This window comes from Bufo bufo, chromosome 9, assembly GCF_905171765.1.
Source record: "Bufo bufo chromosome 9, aBufBuf1.1, whole genome shotgun sequence".
NCBI classification, from domain to species: domain Eukaryota; kingdom Metazoa; phylum Chordata; class Amphibia; order Anura; family Bufonidae; genus Bufo; species Bufo bufo.
The window spans coordinates 33,296,659-33,316,977 of record NC_053397.1 but is presented as its reverse complement, the minus strand read 5'-3'; the positions used below and the strand labels follow the sequence as shown (position 1 = coordinate 33,316,977).

The 20,319-nt window shown below is 43.2% G+C and overlaps 1 protein-coding gene across 1 annotated transcript in view; it reads right to left on the bottom strand.

Moving 5' to 3' along the window:
• CFAP20DC (CFAP20 domain containing) overlaps positions 1 to 20,319 on the bottom strand; it is a 334,505-nt gene that overhangs the window by 159,965 nt on the left and 154,221 nt on the right. The window contains exons 10-12 of the mRNA XM_040408726.1: positions 19,842 to 20,022; positions 9,841 to 9,948; positions 2,556 to 2,675 (exon numbers count right to left, since the gene is read on the bottom strand). Of these exons, the coding sequence (XP_040264660.1) occupies positions 2,556 to 2,675; positions 9,841 to 9,948; positions 19,842 to 20,022 (409 nt within the window). The remainder of the gene's footprint in view (positions 1 to 2,555; positions 2,676 to 9,840; positions 9,949 to 19,841; positions 20,023 to 20,319) is intronic.

Genomic DNA, 20,319 nt, shown 5'->3' with positions numbered 1-20,319 from the left:
GATCATTGCAAAACAATAAAAATAACTTAGACGTAACAAGTTCTGCATTATGTCTCTGATATATGAAAACAATATCCCCCCAGCTGTGCGCCAATGTGTTGTGTTTTGTCTGTGAAAAATATGAAAGTTATTAAACTAAATAATAAAGATGAATTTTGTTCAAGTTGTCATGAGAGGAGCCGTCATCCAGCATTTCTAGATTCCCAAAATTAAAATCTGCTATTAGCTATACATTCTTACATGTTACTGGATGTAGAGTGGTTAGTACTGGTGTCTTACAGCATGGGGTCCTGGGTTTGAATCCGGCCAAGGACAACATCTGCATGGAGTTTGTATGTTCTCCATGTGTTTGTGTGGGTTTCCTTCCACACTCCAAAGACATACTGATAGCGAACTTAGGCCTTTTTCACATGTCAGTAATTCACGGATGTGTGCTGTGTTGTCCACTTACCCGTTGACTTAAATGGGTGTATTAAAATATCTGTGTTTGAGCACGGTCCATGGTTTTGTCTGTGAACCATCACATCTACTATAGTGTACGGGTCCGTGAAAAACATGGACCCAACACAGAACCATGGTAAAAGCCAGGCAAGGAGGACTCCATTTGAGGTCAAATTTCAATCCTTGCTTAAGGCCTCTTTCACATATCAGTGAGTCACGAACATAAGCTGTCTGTTCTCCACAGACAACACACTTACCCATTGTCTTCACAGATCAGTGGTTTTCCACAGATTGCGGTTCCGTGGTGACTTCATGGAGGCATGCCCTATTTTGTCTGTGATTATGCATCCCTCATGCACATAATTAGTGAAAACCAGAGACACAACATGGATCCCATCCATGTTTGGTCTGTGGTTTTCATTTATAAGAGATGCTCTGAAGATTCATTTTCCATGTGGGGATGACACATGGAGAGCGAAAAACGGATACACAGACCCAACATGGATTCTTCACAGAACTCTTCAAGGATGAATCACTGACCATCTTATCACAGATTTCATCATGGACGTGTGAATAAGGCCTTAGATTGAGAGCTACATCGGGGACAGCAAGTAATGATAATGTCTGTAAAGCGTTACGATATATGTCAGTGCTATATAAGTGAGTAAAATAAATAAAATATATAATAGATTTGCCTTTCAGGACCATGAGAAAGTTGAGTACCAACCCTGATTTGCCACAATGGTTATACTGTTTGTCACCTGTTTTCCAACAAAAACAGTCCCATAGTTAAGTTGGAAAAAAGCCAAAGGTCCATCAATACCAATCTATAAGGGAAAACCCCTTATGAGGCCATATTATGGGAAAAAAATTCCTTCCCAACTCTAAATCCCTGCATCAGCATCATATAGGGGGTTGAGCAGTTCGAACCTGTCATTTCCAGGCAAACCAGAGTCCTGTGAATGGGGATGCAAATGTTGGGTGGTATATCACTGCAGTCAATGGGAATTGTATAAATGTGGCCAAAAACTATAGTCTATGGTTGTTGGAACCTGTTGATTTCAGTTAGACAGGCCTACCATCTAATGTGCTGATGGTTTGCCAGATTTTGGCCATGATTAAATCTTTTGCTCTCAAAGGGAGATTCTAAAAGGAGATAATCTCAGGTGTCTAGCAGCAACGTACTGCCCTTCTCCCCATTGACAACACAAGGACACCTCGACAAACCAGCATAAATCTGAATAGGAGAGTCGACGAGAAGAGCTGTTGGTTGAAGGGCCAATTGGCTGACAGCTAATGAAGGTCTTTGGCCAACGGGGCAGGTGGTTAATCCTTGGGGCTCCCATACACGGTATTATCAGCTGAACCTGATGCTTTTGGCAGGATCAGCAAACAATCTAATTTGTATGGGGAGTTCCTCCTGACAGATGATGTTGAGGAACAGAATGATAAAGTGCATTGACATTCAGTGTCTGGTTCTTTTTGTTCTTGTATGAGATCTGTCACCTCTAGAGGTGTATGGCAGCGGCTCTCTCCTCTTTCCCTATTGAAACCACATTTATGTATATTGAGGAATTGGGAAAGGTAGCTGTCAGCTGATAGCTATTGGAGGTGTGTGGGAACAGACAATTTATACCATACCCTTCCTTTAGAATTGAGGAGAAATAGTGCTTTAAAAATATGCAAATTAGATGTTCAGAGCACTGAGGGCAGGCCCTTGACCCTTAGTGCAACAAAGGTCGTCCCTCTTGTCAGTAAGCCCCTCCTTCCTCATATGTCTGTATCCTGCTCACGCTTGGTCCCATAATTTTGAGCCTGCACAGTGCACCAGTTTTAGCACATGCTCAGTACAGAATTTTGTTCCTACCCAGGAGAGAAAACCTGTACTGCGCATGGGCCAAAATTCTGGTGTACAGCGCAGGTGCAAGATTAAAACACACTGAAAGACTACTTTTACATTCCTTCTCCCTATCTACATTCCTGCATTTAGGTAAAATTGATTAGTCCAAAGTCCAGGCTGTTTTGCTCACAGAGGAAAAAATGCAAACTATTTTTAGGATCTATTTGCCTACCAAACTGGTACTAGAGATGTTGTAATGGAGGTTCAGTCTCACCTGAATCGTCTGCGCCTGCGCTGTTTGATGTCTTTGGTCTGTTTTCCCTCTCGCAGGACGGCATATGGATCTGAACAGAGAGCTTATCTTCATTTCCGCAGTGTCCCACTGAAGAGCTGTCTGAGAGAAAATATATCATATAAAATACATTTCTCCTTATCTGCATGTTTTAAATTGCAAGTGGATTTTTATTAGTTCTGAGATCTTCCTGCTGTTCCCACTGATAAGCCATAAAGCAGAGCAGATATTTTCATTTTATTTACTCAGAATGCCCGTACTATGTTTCATAACTAAGGTGACCAATTTAGATTCCAGGCAGCGCTTCCATTTTTCAAATATGGTTTGTTGTTGTTTTGCTTTTTTTTCTTCCTTTTTTTTAAAATCCATTTTTAAGGTTTATATTACATACCGGCATAACTTTGAGAAAAGAGTCAGTGTTATGCGTCCAATAAGCAAATCTACAGACATTACCTTTCTTAACATACTTTTGTAAGGCCTTCATAATGGAATTATTTTGTGCGCGCATATTATCAATACCCTTATGTTCCTGTCAATGTAATTCCCCCTGCTACCAGTAGGGTGGAACAAGAGCAAAGAAGACAGGATATTTTCCGGCGTATGTGCACCTCTTCAAACATGTAAATATGTAAGAGACAAGTTGGAAGATAACATCAGTGCCGTCTAGGCTGTAGGACCCTAAACAGTCACTGGACCAAAGTGATCCAATCAGTGCTACCAGTGTTAGATGGCACACCCCCACCTGGTAACAGAAATATGGACCTTTATGGCAGACTGCTGATACAGTGAGCCCCTGAATTGCCGGCTCAGAGGATGGGAGTGGTAGTGGCCATGATGAGATGTTGTGTCACGGTGTACCCTCTCAGGCCATTGCTCCCTGGGAATCGGTGCAGTGGAAAGGTGGCTTGAAGAATCAGGACAGAAGGAAGTGTATAAAAGTTTCTCTTTACTTAGTGCCAAATATACATTGTGGTACATCCTGCAGTAGTAAGTACAAAGTGCAGTTTCTGGCACCAGCTGAGGAGGTATGGTGGCTGGTTCTGTGGCAATTAGATGGCTTTAGCAGGCACTTGTGGATATAAGTGTTCACTGTGATACACAGGCTTGAAGTTAGTCTAGCCTGGTGGTTGTTCTAGGTGATGGGTGTCTGAGCCATAGTCCTTGACCTGCAGCAGTGCCTGTAAAGCTCTGATTTCACTGAACACTCTGCTGTCTAGGCACATTGAAGCTTCTTTGATGGAAGTAATTTTGACTCTGTGAATTTCAGGAGAACTGGATATGGTCCCTTGAAGAAGGAGCTCTGGCATGTGCTTCCTACCTCCTTGCTGTATGGACTCGAACTCCCCCTCCTGGCAGGAAGCAGGACCAGCACACCACGCTAGTCAGACCACACATGGAGTACTGTGTACAGTTCTGGGCTCCTGTAAACAAGGCAGACATAGCAGAGCTGGAGAGGGTTCAGAGGAGGGCAACTAAAGTAATAACTGGAATGGGGCAACTACAGTACCCTGAAAAATTATCAAAATTAGGGTTATTCACTTTAGAAAAAAGACGACTGAGGGGAGATCTAATTAATATGTATAAATATATCAGGGGTCAGTACAGAGATCTATCCCATCAGCTATTTATCCCCAGGACTGTGACTGTGACGAGGGGACATCCTCTGCGTCTGGAGGAAAGAAGGTTTGTACACAAACATAGAAGAGGATTCTTTACGGTAAGAGCAGTGAGACTATGGAACTCTCTGCCTGAGGAGGTGGTGATGGTGAGTACAATAAAGGAATTCAAGAGGGGCCTGGATGTATTTCTGGAGCGTAATAATATTACAGGCTATAGCTACTAGAGAGGGGTCGTTGATCCAGGGAGTTATTCTGATTGCCTGATTGGAGTCGGGAAGGAATTTTTTATTCCCCTAAAGTGGAGAAAATTGGCTTCTACCTCACAGGGTTTTTTGCCTTCCTCTGAATCAACTTGCAGGATAACAGGCCGAACTGGATGGACAGATGTCTTTTTTCGGCCTTATGTACTATGTTACTATGTAAGAGGTGAGGGACAGATAGGTTAGCCCTCTTCCTGCCAACCATTTCCAACCATTACTTTATATGCTGGAATAGAGGCATAACATGGCATAAAATAACAATACATTATAAAACAATTGCTGATTCCCCCAGATCTGGCGTACTGCACTGTCCATTCCTTCATAAATGTCTAATAATAACACATGGGGAATGCAAGTAGTCACTAGAACAGACGTTTCAGTAGATGTGACAGGTCCTATTTAATAGCCGGGGGGGTTGCTGTTATAGATTGTTTCAGAGCCCAAGAGCTTCAATTTATGTCTAAATACAACAGATTTTCTTACTGTTTTTTTAATAACAAACTTCATGTACTTAATCCTTCGTGTGTGTCGTGTCACAGCCATCTGCATCCATTTCAGGGAAATGAAATATTGGCCATGATGTAGTTGTTGCAGAATTTTCTCTTGGAGATGTAGTAGAGTTATCTTTACATGCAAAGCTCATTTTAGTCTGCAATTCCTCAATATATCAGAGAACAACATCAATAACAAAATATTCCAGGATAGAAGGCTCGTTCATCAGGATGCAGGTAGTCGAGGCACTGCATGGATGTATAATCACTCACAAAAAATTAAAATACGTAGTCTCACCTTGTCAGTAGTGAAAATAGGCAAAAATGTGTGTACCAGAAAGAATGCACCAGGTCTGAAGACCATTCAAATATAAATATTTAGTTGACATGCTGTTAAGGTCTGGTAGGAAAACCTTTCTATGCAATGCTCTTTAAAGGGAACCTGTCATGTGGATATTTGATTATAATCTAACTAATTATATACAATCATTAACTACTAAAAAGTGCCTTAGATGTATTCACTTACTGGTGTGACAGATGGTTACCTCATGATATACACACAAAGATGCCACATGCCGCATGCTAATGAGCTGATTTGACTCCAGCGTGATGTCATTGAGTCCAGCGTTTATTTAATTCAGAGCTATAGCCACTCCCCTGACCACCTGCTGCTGGTTCATATGGAAAATAACTGTCAATCAGCAGCAGGTGGGCGGGGAGAGTCAGGAGCTCATAAATATTCATGACTCATAATTATCAGCTGGAGCTTTTCAATACAAGATGTTGGCAGATTGACTGGGTCAATTAAAAAAAGTGACCCAGCATTGTGCTAAGAGAATCAGTCACTTATTTATGTTGCCCTTAGTTAGGACACCATAAAACTGGTGACAGGTTCCCTTTAAGTTAAATTATATTGTCATTTATCTAAACCTCTATTGAAAGATCTTGTTCTGCAGCATGACTACTGCTATTATGTTAGTAGCTAGGCTACATAATCCAAGGCCTAAAAAGAACTCATGGCCTGTATGGTAGCCACTTTAAAAACTAGCATGCAAGGCTTTTATTTTAACTGTACAATATCCATTAAAGGTTAACCAGCTTTGGTGGTTGGTAAGTCTTGGCATTTTAGGAGAGGTGCCATATTCACAGGCTAGCACCACTAACTCTAAGTCCACGATTTGAAGTGACATAAATATGTAGGCCAGGATACTGTATGCACAATTAATCTGGACTTTGTAGGAACTAGTTATCTGGATTCCGCAGGCACTATTTACCTGGATACTGTAGGAACTATTTATCTGGATACTGTAGGAACTATTTATCTGGATACTGTAGGCACTATTTATATGGATACTGTAGGCACTATTTATCTGAATACTAGAGGCACAATTTATTTGGATTCTGTAGGGACTATTTATCTGGATACTGTAGGCATTATTTATTTGGATTCTGTAGATACTATTTATTTAGATTCTGTAGATACTTTATCTGGATACTGTAGGCATTATTTATCTGGATTCTGTAGGAACTATTTATCTGAATAACGTAGGCACTATTTATCTAGATTCTGCATGTACAATCTGGTTCCTGCAGGCACTATTTTTATGTATTCCGTAGGCATTATTTACCTAGACCTTGTAGGAACAGCAGTGTAATTATCTTGATTCTGTAGGCACTATTTAACTGTTTTCTGTAGGCCAAAAAGTTGAGTCCTTTGGAGCTTTTTTGTAAACTCCAGGAGGGCATTCATGTTTTTTTTTTATTTTTTTATTGAAGAACTTCTGTCTGGACACTCTGCCATAAAGCCCGAATTGGTGGAGTGCTGCAGTAATGGTTAAACTTCTGGAACTTTCTGCCATCCGCACATAGGATCTTTGGAGCTCAGCTAGAGTGACAATTGGATTCTTGGTCATCTCTCTTGCCAAGGCCCTTCTCCCCGATTACTTAGTTTGGTGGGGTGGCCAGCGTTAGTAGGAATCCTGGTTGTTCTAAACTGTGCAGTAGAAAATTGTTGTACCCTTCTCCAGATCTGTGCCTCCACACAATCCTGTCTCTGAGCTTTACAGGCAGTTATTTCCTCCTCATGGCTTCGTTTTTGCTTTGATATGCACTGTCAGTTGTGAGACCTTATATAGACAGGGCTGTGTCTTTCCAAATCATGTCCAATCAACTGATTTTACCACAATTGAACTCCAATCAAGTTGTTGAAACATCTCAAATATGATCAAGAGAAATGGGAGGCTGCCAGAGGGATACAGACAGCTGATACAGACAGGGATACAGACAGCTGAGAATGTTATGGGAGCCCTGTGGTTGGCATTGTTAGGGGGGTCCTATGGCTGGCAGTGTTGGGTCCTATGCCTGCTGATGTCATGGTAGGGGGTGTGATGGCTGACAGTGTTTTCTCCATCAAATGCGTGCCTCTCTTCTCTATCATCCAGTGTTATGGGAATGACCCATATTGTTGCTCCATGCTCTGTTGCTTGGGAGCAAGCAACCAAGAGATCTCTGTAGTCTAGAGCTACTTTGTTTTAATTGTTGGTTCCTAGTCCAGGTCCTGTACATCGGGACATACAATAGTTTTGAAGCTGATCGCACAGCAGGGCACTTAACCCCTGGTTTATTTGAATACTACATGAAAGTAATTGTCTGTATTGGTTGTACTGTTTACACCTTTTATTTTAATCTGATATATATAAAATCTGCTGTATAACATTTATTTGAGTGCTAAATACACCATTTACCTAGGCACTATACTGCACTATTTACAGTATTTGGGCACTTTATATTCTATACATTTAGCACTGTCAATGTGTTGTAAGAAGGTACAAGGAATCATCGTGGATGATAGGTACGTGTCACCGAGTTTCCTGGCCTCGGTGGAGTAAGAGCCAGTTTATATTTGTCAGCAGCAGTTGGTGTTTGACACCTTGATACTTAGTATGGCTGTAATAGCTGATCTGGGACGGCTCTTACTGGGAGTAGTCAAAGTGCTGGGTGGGTGACTACTCCCCATGTTCCAGGCTGGGTTTTGCCAGGCATAAAAACCAGCCAGCACTGCCAGGTGGAGAGGATTACCTCCATCTGACAGTGAAGCTCAGGAGGTCTGTGTGCTGTGATCTGAGGGCTATGTTGGGATCCGCGGCTTGAGCCGGGCTGGAGGGCTCAGACCCCTTTGAGGGCAAACAGGCCGCCTAACGCCTGCCTGTGGACCTGACAAAGCAGAACTTCTAACAGGGTGTGATGTAACACCCAGGAGAAAAGGTGACTGTTTTGTATATGTCATGTGTGTGAACGATCACCAACCAACTTGCGTTTTTGTTTTGCTTTCACGTGTGAATAAACACTGATGTTTTAAACCAAGAACTTTTACTTTGCCTCTGTGCTGCACCCACTAATCCTAACTACCAGAGTGAATCCCCACAGTGTTCATATGTCTATTTATACATGCACATGAGGATATGATGATATTGTTACATAGTACGGTTGAAAAAAGACAAGTCGATCAAGTTCAACCAAAGGATGGGTGCGAATAGGAATTAAGGAAATGGGAGTGAAAAACAGACTTCTACACAATTACATAAGCATTATTATTATTTAGTTCTAGGAAATCATCTCAGCCTTTTTAAAACTATCCTCTGTTCCTGCTGTGACCACGTCCTGAGAAGTCTATTACACAGATTGACAGTTCTTATGGTGGAGAAGCCTTGACGCCTCTGTAGACTGAACTTTTTCTTCTCCAGACGGAGGCAGTGCCCCTTGTCCTTTGAGGGGATTTTACATGGAACAACTTGTGACCATATTTTTTGTACGGGCCATTTATATATTTGTATAGGTTAATTATGTCCCCCCTTAGACATCTCTTCTCAAGACTAAATACATTTAATTATTTGAATCTTTCCTCATGAATAAGACCCTCCATGCCCCTTATCAGTTTAGTTGCCCTCCTTTGTATTTTGTCCAGCTCCAGGGCATCCTTTCTGTGGACTGGTGCCCAGAACTGAACTGCATATTCCAGAGGCTGTACCAAGGCTTTGTAAGGTGGTAATATTTTATCCCTGCCCCGCGACTCCATGCCTTGCTTGATACATTACAATATCCTGCTAGCCTTCGAAGCAGCTGCTTGACATTGTGTACTGTTATTTAATCTTTTATCTACAAGTACACCCAAATCCTTCTGTACAAATGACTCTCCCAGTGTTACTCCCCCTAGGACATATGATCTATGTATTAGTACCCAGATTTATAACCTTACATTTATCCATATTGAACCTCATTTGCCAAGTTGATGCCCAAACACTGTTGATGTCCAAGTCAGTTTGTAGTTTTTGGACATCTTCCATAGACTGCACAGTACTAGATAGCTTAGTGTCATCTGGAAAAATAGAAACTGTTCTATTATTCCCATTCTCCCGATCATTAATAAATAAATTTAATAATAGGAGACCCAGCACTGAGCCTTGGGGTACACCACTTATAACCCAGGACCCTGAATAAGAATCATTGACCACAACTCTCTGGACACGGTTCTTCAGCCAGTTTTCAATCCAATTCCAAACTATACTTTCCAAGCCTATAGACCTTACTTTACCTATTAAACATCTATGAGGGACAGTATCAAAAGCCTTTGCAAAATCCAGAAACACTACATCCACAGCTGCCCATCTGTCCAAGCTTCTACTCACCTCCTCAGCAAAACAAATCAGGTTAGCCTGACAACTTCAGTCCTGGGTAAACCCATGCTGGTTATCACTTATAATATTATTTACAGTCAAATACTCCTGTATATAGTCTTTTAAAAGTGTGTGAGTGAAAGTATGGATACGCTTAAATACATATGTGTATAGTACATACAAAATTTCAACTTAATGAGGGTCCCAGTTGAGAGGTTACTTACCGAGCACAGTTTTTGGCTCCTCTTTCTTTGCACTCCCAACACTCCTCAGTCTCCTGCCTTTCTCATTAGTGATAGGATCCATCGGTGGGTGTGGACGGTAATCTGCTCCTAAAACACATTAACTAGATTACTACCTAGACTGTCAGGCCCTATTCACACGTCCGCAATTTCGTTCCGCATTTTGCGGACCCATGCGGACCCATTCCCGCACTTCCGGGTCCACATTTCCGTTCCCGAAAAAAATAGAACATGTCCTATTCTTGTCCGTGGATCCGCAAAACACGCTACGGACGTGTGAATGGGGCCTTAAACAAACTGATATATTCATATTGTTCTAACAGTCTGTAGATCAGAAAAGGTCTTTGATAAAGGATTACTGGAGTGTGTCAGTGAATTGCTAAAATAGAACGTCAAAAACAAAACTCAAGCCAAACGGAAGATCCCTCTCTAGATCCACTCCAGAAGATACAGTAAAGCAACTTAATACGTCTGGGCAATGAGGGTGCAGCAAAGAACTCTGTAAAAAATGCCTGCAGTTTTTGCAACAACATATCTGCCTTTATACTGTGTTTTCTTTCAGCAAAGGAAAAAATGCAAATCGAACACAGCAAAACTGAATTGCATTAATTACAAAATTGAGTTACCTATGCACCATATCCTTTGTAGCAGCATCGCAGTGTAGTTTTAACTGCTCAGTTGTAATTACATTGTGCCGCCTCTGCAAGAGAGATGACACACAGAAAGCAGGGCTTGCATGAGCGCCTCAACACTTCAGAGCTGATTGGTGGGGGTGCTGGGAATCGGACCCCTGCTGATCTCATATTGATGACCTATGCTGAGGATATTAAATCACTGCACAACCCCTTTAATGCAATTTAAGTCTGCTGAAAGTTGTGTGCTTGCTGAAAGAAAACACACAGCATAAACACAAGTATGTTGCTGCAAAAATCCCTTGCATTTTCTGCTACACCCAAAAGCAGCAGAGCCGAGACATGTGCTACCAATAAAAACATAAGTGAACAGTTCCCAAATCCTTCAGTTTCAGATGACTTTTCAGAATAAGCTGTTGTCTGTGAACATGTGCATTAGCACTATATCTGGTGATTATATGATATAGTATACATTTTTGTAGTTTTCCCCATTTCTCCATCTATAATTCACAATTCTCCCTGAGCTGGTGGATGGAGATTAGCTGTAATGATGTCTCCCATATAATGCAAATGAAGAAAACAGAAGATTCTGCTCCCTAACTCGCTCTCACTCTCAGTCATAATCACTGAGAAACACCACACAAAGCCTTATAAAGAAGTACTGAACCGTCATGACTTGAATAAGGCACTTGAGGTGAGAGTGTTAGCTGATGCAGTCTCTGTGTCTGTGCCTGTGTCTTTCTCACTGCAGCTCACTCCTCCTACCCTCTAATTTGATCTCTTAGTGAGTTGACAATCTGTCTTGGTCTCTCAAGATGGATTCGGCAAATAATCAGAGTGAATGTTACTTTACTAGGAGGAAAAGAGCTGATAAGTTGAGATAAATGGCATGCCAAGGGGGGGAGGGGTTGCCAGCTGTAAGGGGGTGCCGGATGCAATAAGCGCTTCCATCAATACAGATTAAAGTGCTCATTGCTAGAGTGCTGGGAAACCAGCAGACCTTTCACTTTTTGATCGCTCAGCTCCCCGCACTCCTTCCCCATCCAGGTCGGCGCACCCTGCTTGACCATTCAGCCCTGCAGGCACAGATTGCGCTGTTGGACTGTGTAGGAGGACCATGCAGGCCCGGGAATCTGCCTGTATACTCCTTCCACACAGTGCTGCAGTGTGATCTGTGCCAGCAGGGGAGTGCCAGGGGTGATCTTATCATCAGGAATGGGACAAGGTGAGTAGTCACTGTCTCTTTTCTGTTTTATTAAAACTGAAGGGGGACAATGTGATCATTACTACTGTGGATGGGGAAATACAGATGTCATTACTACTGTGAAGGGGACACAGAGATGGCATTACTACTTTGAAGGGGCATAACAACTGTTATGGGGACACAGATAGGGCATATCTACTGGGAGGGGGCACAGTGAGGGCATAACTATTCTGAAGGGGCCACAGAGAGGGCCTGTGAGGGGGGCACAATGAGGGCATAACTATTGTGAGGGGGGCACAATGAGGGCATAACTATTGTGAGGGGGCACAATGAGGGCATAGCTACTGTGAGAAGGCACAATATGGCCATAACTATTGTAATAGAGCACAGTGTGGGCATAACTACAATGAGGGGCACAGTGTGGAAATAACTACTGTGAAGGGATGCAATGGGGGCATAACTACTGTAAGGGGAAAAAATGAAGCCATACGGATGTAGTAGAGTTAACACTCATGATTTATGAGATGTGTTATCTAAACTAAATGCGTTAAGCAAACACCTTCAATTGCTTTTCAATGGCTTTTGTCTCAAGATAACGCGATGAGTTAAGAAATTTTAGTTAAGAGCTGGAGTGCTAACCCTGCTACATCAGTAACAATTGTGAGTGGGCACAACATTTTAAAGTATGAGGGGAGTGCCAGAGAAAGGACCTGCCCCAGGTGCCAATTAAACACCTTAGGCACGCCACTGGGGGAAATAAAGGCATTTTTTATTTTAAAGTATATTGCAAACTTTCTTATACCATGTATTTGTCTATACTATTAATTAATGCAAAGTGTGAAAAGCTAGTGACCATTTAAGTGGCTCTAAGAAGAGATGAGTGAATCTATTGTACACAAATCAAACGTTACGAATTTCCCTAAAAAAAGTAATATCTGTAAATCTGAAACTTACGTGATTTGTGCTGCACAAATCTCTCAAAATTGAACCTACCATTTTACAGATCAGAAGACAGAAAAGACGGCACAAATATTTCTATATTTAATAGTCTGTGAATCATTGAGCAGTCTGAATTACAATCAGATTACGGTGCATTTAATACATTTAATAATAAATGTCCAAATGATGTAAACCTGCTGTAGCACTGAAGCAGTGCCCCTAGAACTAGAACTACGACTTTTTAAGATTACCTATTAGAGATGTTTTGCAGCATCACAATTTTGCAGTGGCAGCTCCCACATGGGACCTTGTGTGTTAAAACAGTGATAAGCCTGAGGCATACAGTACCCAGTTGCATTTGTTCATTTTACCCAAGAGGTGCCTCAGGGCTTAGCGTCGTTAAGCAGGTCTGATCTGTAGTATCCTTTAAAGTGTGAGGTTGTCGATATTGATACTGTAGCTCACTTTAACTTAATGCCTCAAGCACCAAAGTTAAATGATCGCTTACTTTGTTTGAGCAGAGAGTATGATATAAAAAAATTCCACTTTTTACTATATATTATAATCTGTACTCCAAAATTGTTCCAAACCTCCTTAGCAGGAATGCATTTATAGATAATAGAGCTTCTTGTTATTTACACAATAATATAGGTTAATATATCAAAAGACAAAGATAACTAAATGCAAAAAAACACAAAGTTGAACCAGCACCTCCAAACAATATGAAACAAAGCACAGATGCATGCAAAAGCACCAAATGCAGCAGAGAAAACCGCAAATGCAAACACCGGAAAAATGGACAAATCCAAACCACACCATCGCTACACCCACTATTAGTGTTGATCGAGCACCAAAGTGCATCTATCCAGTGAGGGCCACCCTTGTGGTCATAAAACTAATGTATTGATGTTATGCTTATGTTTGTGTGGAGTCTCACCTTATTGCAGTTATGGATCTGGTTTCCTGTGTGAGTTATGTTGTGTGCTGTGTCCTTTTGTGTGTGGTGTGGACAACAGCTATTGAGCACGGGTTCCAGTCAGTGTGTCTGTGGCAGGTAGGTGTGGAAGTGGTTTCACTCACCTGCCATATCCATATGCTGTTGATGTTCCCCTTTCCTTGCAGCTTGGCCAGGGAGACTCCTGTTCCTCCGTGTCTAGGAGGAACAGGTCGTCTTACCCTGCTCCTAGTCCAGGGATCTCTTGAGGGCTAGTAGGGACTCGAGGTTCCTGAGTATGAGCCCTCCTACCATCTGGGTTGGCTCATACAGTTAGGAGTCAGGGTCAGAGTTAGGGACGCTTCAGGAGGTTACCTGCTCCCTAATTCTGTTGTCCAGGCCTAGCAGCTTCCTTATCCTTAACATCGCACGGATGAGGGTTTCCCCCACTCTCATCCGTGACACAGAATCTGCCTTGTTTTTCAGCTGAAAAACCATTTGCATGGAAAATTTGCGATCTACACTACTCATGAACAGCACCATCTATTGGTTTCATAGTCTTATGACAAGACTATTAGTCTTGTCATAAGACTATGAAACCAATAGAAGGCGCTGTTCATGAGTAGTGCAGATCGCGAATATTCTAATCGCGATTTTATATTGCGAATTTTCCATGCAAAAGGCTACACTAATAGTTTTGTTATAAGACTCATAGTCTAATAGTCTTGTCATAAGACTATGAAACCAATAGATGGTGCTGTTCATGAGTAGTGTAGATTGCAAATTTTCCATGCAAATGGTTTTTCAGCTGAAAAACAAGGCAGATTCTGCTCATTTGCATGTCTTTCCCATATGCCTGTTTATGCAAATGAGTTTTTACATGACAAAACTGTATAGAAAGGTTATTGAATATTATGTTAGGAAAACCTGAAAACTTTTTGTCACCCTAATGATATTGATCTAGGTGCGCAGGTCCACCCGAGCCATCCAACAGATCTGAAGTAACTTTGAGGCTTACTGGCTCTGGTCAGATAATAGCTGGTTTGGAATGTCTCATAGTGCACAAGGCTTCCTTTGTAAGGTATGCTGACTCAGCCTGTCATCTGTCTCATGGATAGATTGATGGCTTGCACATACCTGGCTTTTGGCATATAGCCTTTGTGTGGTTGTCTATTGTATGTCGTAGATAATAGGAGTCCAAGATCCATCCAGCTATCCTCTTAATGCTGGTTCCAAACCATTTTGATAGGGTTTCCATCAATTTCTAACCATTTTTTGTGAACCTGACACCCTCTCTTCCCTAGAGCAGGGGGTGCCTAGTTTGATGCTCAGATCTCCCATTGACTTCCATTGTATTAAATTGTACTCAAGCACCCGCAGTATTCAGCTGAGCACTCGGATGTGCCGAGCATAGCGATGCTCGAGCCGAACAGCAGCTCGGCCAAGCATGCTTGCTCAACACTACCCACTATATAAAAACTAGAAACTCCCTGAGTACTTTTTTGATCAAAATTGTGTTGGGCCCATCTACCAGCAACAAGGTAGCTTCCAACAGATGGTACCTACACTATCAGACTTGTCTCACCTGGGCCTAAGCCTACAAAATCCAAGGCAATGAAGAATACAGCTATATTTTACTCAGATTAAAAGCCCTGGGCAGATGGGCGGGAATGCAAGGTCCAAATGGAGGCAGCACCGCCCCAAAATATACAATGCAAAAAACAAAGACCAGCACCTCCAAACAATATGAAGCAAAGCACAGGCCACCACGGCTGCAATATAAAAGCAAACAAAAACCACATGCAGCAGTATGCCGCTACACGTACAAAGACACATGCAAACACCGGATAAGTGAGTGGCATGAGCCATAATGCTAATATGCCTCTTCATGAAAAGTCCACATTTAACACAATGCCACAGTTAAGTCCATAATTCTGTGCTGATTTGTTTTTAATATATTTTTTTTTTTAAGTGGCCAGGGGTCCATTTTTGTAGTATGGGTTCCAAATGTCCTGTATATACACTGCTCAAAAAAATAAAGGAAACACAACAATAACACATCCTAGATCTGAGTTAATTAAATATTCTTCTGAAATACTTTGTTCTTTACATAGTTGAATGTGCTGACAACAAAATCACACAAAAATAAAAAGATGGAAATCAAATTTGTCAACCCATGGAGGTCTGGATTTGGAGTCACATTCAAAATTAAAGTGGAAAAACACAGTACAGGCTGATCCAACTTTGATGTAATGTCCTTAAAACAAGTCAAAATGAGGCTCAGTAGTGTGTGTGGCCTCCACGTGCCTGTATGACCTCCCTACAACGCCTGTGCATGCTCCTGATGAGGTGGCAGACGGTCTCCTGAGGGATCTCCTCCCAGACCTGGACTAAAGCATCTGCCAACTCCTGGACAGTCTGTGGTGCAACGTGACGTTGGTGGATAGAGCGAGACATGATGTCCCAGATGTGCTCAATTGGATTCAGGTCTGGGGAACAGGCGGACCAGTCCATAGCATCAATGCCTTCGTCTTGCAGGAACTGCTGACACACTCCAGCCACATGAGGTCTAGAATTGTCTTGCATTAGGAGGAACACAGGGCCAACCGCACCAGCATATGGTCTCACAAGGGGTCTGAGGATCTCATCTCGGTACCTAATGGCAGTCAGGCTACTTCTGGCGAGCACATGGAGGGCTGTGCGGCCCTCCAAAGAAATGCCACCCTACACCATTACTGACCCAATGCCAAACCGGTTATGCTGGAGGATGTTGCAGGCAGCAGAACGTTCTCCACGGCGTCTCCAGACTCTGTCACGTCTGTCACATGTGCTCAGTGTGAACCTGTTTTCATCTGTGAAGAGCACAGGGCGCCAGTGGCGAATTTGCCAATCTTGGTGTTCTCTGGCAAATGCCAAACGTCCTGCACGGTGTTGGGCTGTAAGCACAACCCCCAGCTGTGGACGTCGGGCCCTCATATCACCCTCATGGAGTCTGTTTCTGACCGTTTGAGCAGACACATGCACATTTGTGGCCTGCTGGAGGTCATTTTGCAGGGCTCTGGCAGTGCTCCTCCTGTTCCTCCTTGCACAAAGGCGGAGGTAGCGGTCCTGCTGCTGGGTTGTTGCCCTCCTACGGCCTCCTCCACGTCTCCTGATGTACTGGCTTGTCTTCTGGTAGCGCCTCCATGCTCTGGACACTACGCTGACAGACACAGCAAACCTTCTTACCACAGCTTGCATTGATGTGCTATCCTAGATAAGCTGCACTACCTGAGCCACTTGTGTGGGTGTAGACTCCGTCTCATGCTACCACTAGAGTGAAAGCACCGCCAGCATTCAAAAGTGACCAAAACATCAGCCAGGAAGCATAGGAACTGAGAAGTGGTCTGTGGTTACCACCTGCAGAACCACTCCTTTATTGGGGGTGTCTTGCTAATTGCCTATAATTTCCACCTGTTGTCTATCCCATTTGCACAACAGCATGTGAAATTGATTGTCACTCATTGTTGCTTCCTAAGTGGACAGTTTGATTTCACAGAAGTGTGATTGACTTGGAGTTACATTGTGTTGTTTAAGTGTTCCCTTTATTTTTTTGAGCAGTGTACATAGTTTAGAGTTAAATAATAGAATTCTGAGTGCTTGTTGTGTCTACTAGGAGGGCTTACAACAGACTGTTTTATAACTAATGGGGTTTTTCCAATAACAACACTTATCCCTTATCTATAAGGGATAAGTGTCTGATCACTGGGGGGGGGGGGGGGGGGGGGGTGAAACCGCAGGACCCTTCTAGATCATGAAAACAGAGCACATGGACTTCCTTATGCAGCAGTAGTATGCATGTGTGATCACCACCCCTTTCTCATAGGAGACTCCAGGAGCTCTGTTTTTGTGAATGCTGGCGGTCCTAGCAGTCCCATTGATCAGACATTTATGCCCTAGGCTACATGTCTTGTTTAGAGATGTGCGAATTCTTCAAAAATTAGATTAGTCTGCTTCGCCAAATTTTACAAAAAATTTGCTTTGTCATGAATTACTTTATTATGAAGCACATTTCTTTGTAAGTAGTTGGAGCAATGGCAGGGAGTGGCGATTGCACCGCTCCTCATCATTGTACCCCTCAGATGTTGCATTCATAACTGATCGTTACATCTGAAAGTCATAATACAGTGTAAAATGAAAAACTCCTATCTCATCCAATGGCTTGCGAAGGGCCGGCGCCATCTTGATTAAAGATTTGCCGTGAAATCTTATGCGGCCCGTGATGACGTCATCACGTCGGCCAACTTGGTGACATCATACGTCACCGCCCACAGGATATCATGCGAGATCTTGAATCAAGATGGCGACAGACGGATGAAGTATTATTTTGTTATATTTTTTTACACCATTTCAGGGAAAATCAATTCGCTACCACGAAGGACAAGGAAATTCAGCTTTGCGGCAAATCGAATTTTCCCTAAACAGCTCTGACCACTAAAGAAATATTAAAGGACTTTTCCAGGATCACTGATATCAGATCAGTTTAGGTCCTGTTTTTAAGGAGTGCCACCAATCAGCTGTCTGAAGGAGCCATGGTACTTTTACATGAGCAGCAGCCTCTCCATTTACATTTACCTCTGGCAGTCTACCCTTACACCATCTGACAAGTACAGTTTATTAAAGCTTAATATGCAGCTACGCCCTGTTTATTTGAAGGTTTATGTTGTGCTGGCTCATGCCTGCCGCTTCCACACTCCTCTTTATGGGCACTGTGCTACTCACCCTGCTGGCTCTCTCAGTCAGTCAGCAGTCCGGGTCCGTTAGCCCACCCCTCCGAGCTAGAGACAGTCCCAGCTGTTGGCATCTAGTATGTCATCTGCAGGCTGTGGCCTGCGTTTCCTGCGTAGGCTTGCGGGACTGTTCTATAGGGTATGAGTGCTCATTCTTGGCCTCTTAATGCATCAGTCCAGGCACATCCAAATCCTTCACCAGCCTATGGCTGGCCACTCCTGGGTATATAAAGCACCTTCCCCAGTGGGAGGGTGCCTGAGCTTTAGGTTCCTAGTCTCTACTTAACCAGCAATGGTGCATTATTCTGTCTGACTGCCCGTGTACCAAACTTCTGCCTGACAGCCAACTCTAATTCTCCAGTGTCTGTACTGACCTAAGCCTGTTTCCCATACTGCTTTATTGCTGCCTGTCCTGATCTTGGACTTCTTTCTCAGATATGTTCGAACTCTAACTGTCCTGACCTTGGCCTGTTTCCTGAGCACGAATATTGCCTCACCCATCTGTGCCTTGCACCCCTGTAGGTAAGCCGCCGACCACACCAGGACTATGTCAACAGATAGTGGCCCAGTGGCCCCCCCTGCAGCAAAGAACAGATCCCTGTATAAGAGTTAAAGGGTGAAAACCAAGGGACTGTAAGGAAAACAAAGTCAAACAGGTTAGTTGGTACAGTGAGTCCACACCCACTGTCCGTTACAGTTTAGGTAATTTATTTCCATCTGTATATTTTCAGAAAAGATAAATTAGGATGATCTGTAGCAGATTTTGCATGCTAGTATCATGGGGGGGATCTGCACAAAAACATGTGGAGTGTGGCATTGTTGCTTGTTTGCTGCCTAGGGCTCCTTATCATTTTATTTTGACCCTGATTATACTGCATAAGGGCTCGTTCACACGACCGTGTGAAGCCTGTGCCCGTGCTGTGGACCGCAAATTGCGGTCCGCAATGCACGGGCACCGACTGTGGCCCAGCCGCATGGGGATGGTGGACCCATTCACTTGAATGGGTCCGCGATCCCTCCGTTCCGCAAAAAGATAAAGGCATGTTCTATCTTTTTGCGGTGTGGAGGCACGGAACGGAACCCCAGAAAGCACTCCGTAGTGCTTCCGTAGTGTTCCGTTCCGTGCTTCTGTTCCGCTTCTCTGGATTTGCGGACCCATTGAAGTGAATGGGTCCGCAACCATAATGCGGAATGCACACGGAACGGTGTCCATGTATTGCGGATCCGCAAATGCGGTCCGCAATACGGCAACGGGCAGCACACGTTCGTGTGAACGAGCCCTAAGGCAATAGTCTTCAGATGTCACTGACAACCTGCATATGGTAAATGTATAATGTAGAGAAGGAACATTGCAGCAAATGACGATCAGTGTTACTAGGACCAATATGACAGTGAGCTGCAGGATCATATAAGGTATAAAGCAATGGTCTACAACACACGCCCTCTAGATGAGCCCAGCTTGTAGACCACTGCCATATAGGATCTATATGTTACAGATGAGTTACCTAGGGATCGCGGCTCCTTTTTTTTTGCATGTTGTATGTTCTCTTTATTCCTCTGGTCTAAAGGATGGCAAAGTGTGGGGGACAACATCCTTACGTCTGTCATATGCCCCACGGTAGTGGTTCCTTTCTCCTGAGTCATCTGTTGCAAAGACTTTTCATGTCTACTTGTAGACCTTGTTGACTGAGTGAAGCATAAAAACAGTGAAATGAATGCAAGTACGAGACTGATGAAACCTATTCATAACGTATATCATGCATGTGCCATGGTGACTATGCAGAGTACATCAGAGCGATTAGCCTCAGGCAATTGCGGTTCCCAATGCACTGGCAACATCCGTGCAGCGGGCCGGACCGATTCAACTTGAATGGGTCCGTGGTCTGTCCGCACCGCAAAAAAAATATGACATGTCCTATTTATTTGCGGCGCGGAACAACGGAAAGAAACACCACGGAATCACTCCGTAGTGCTTCCGGTGTT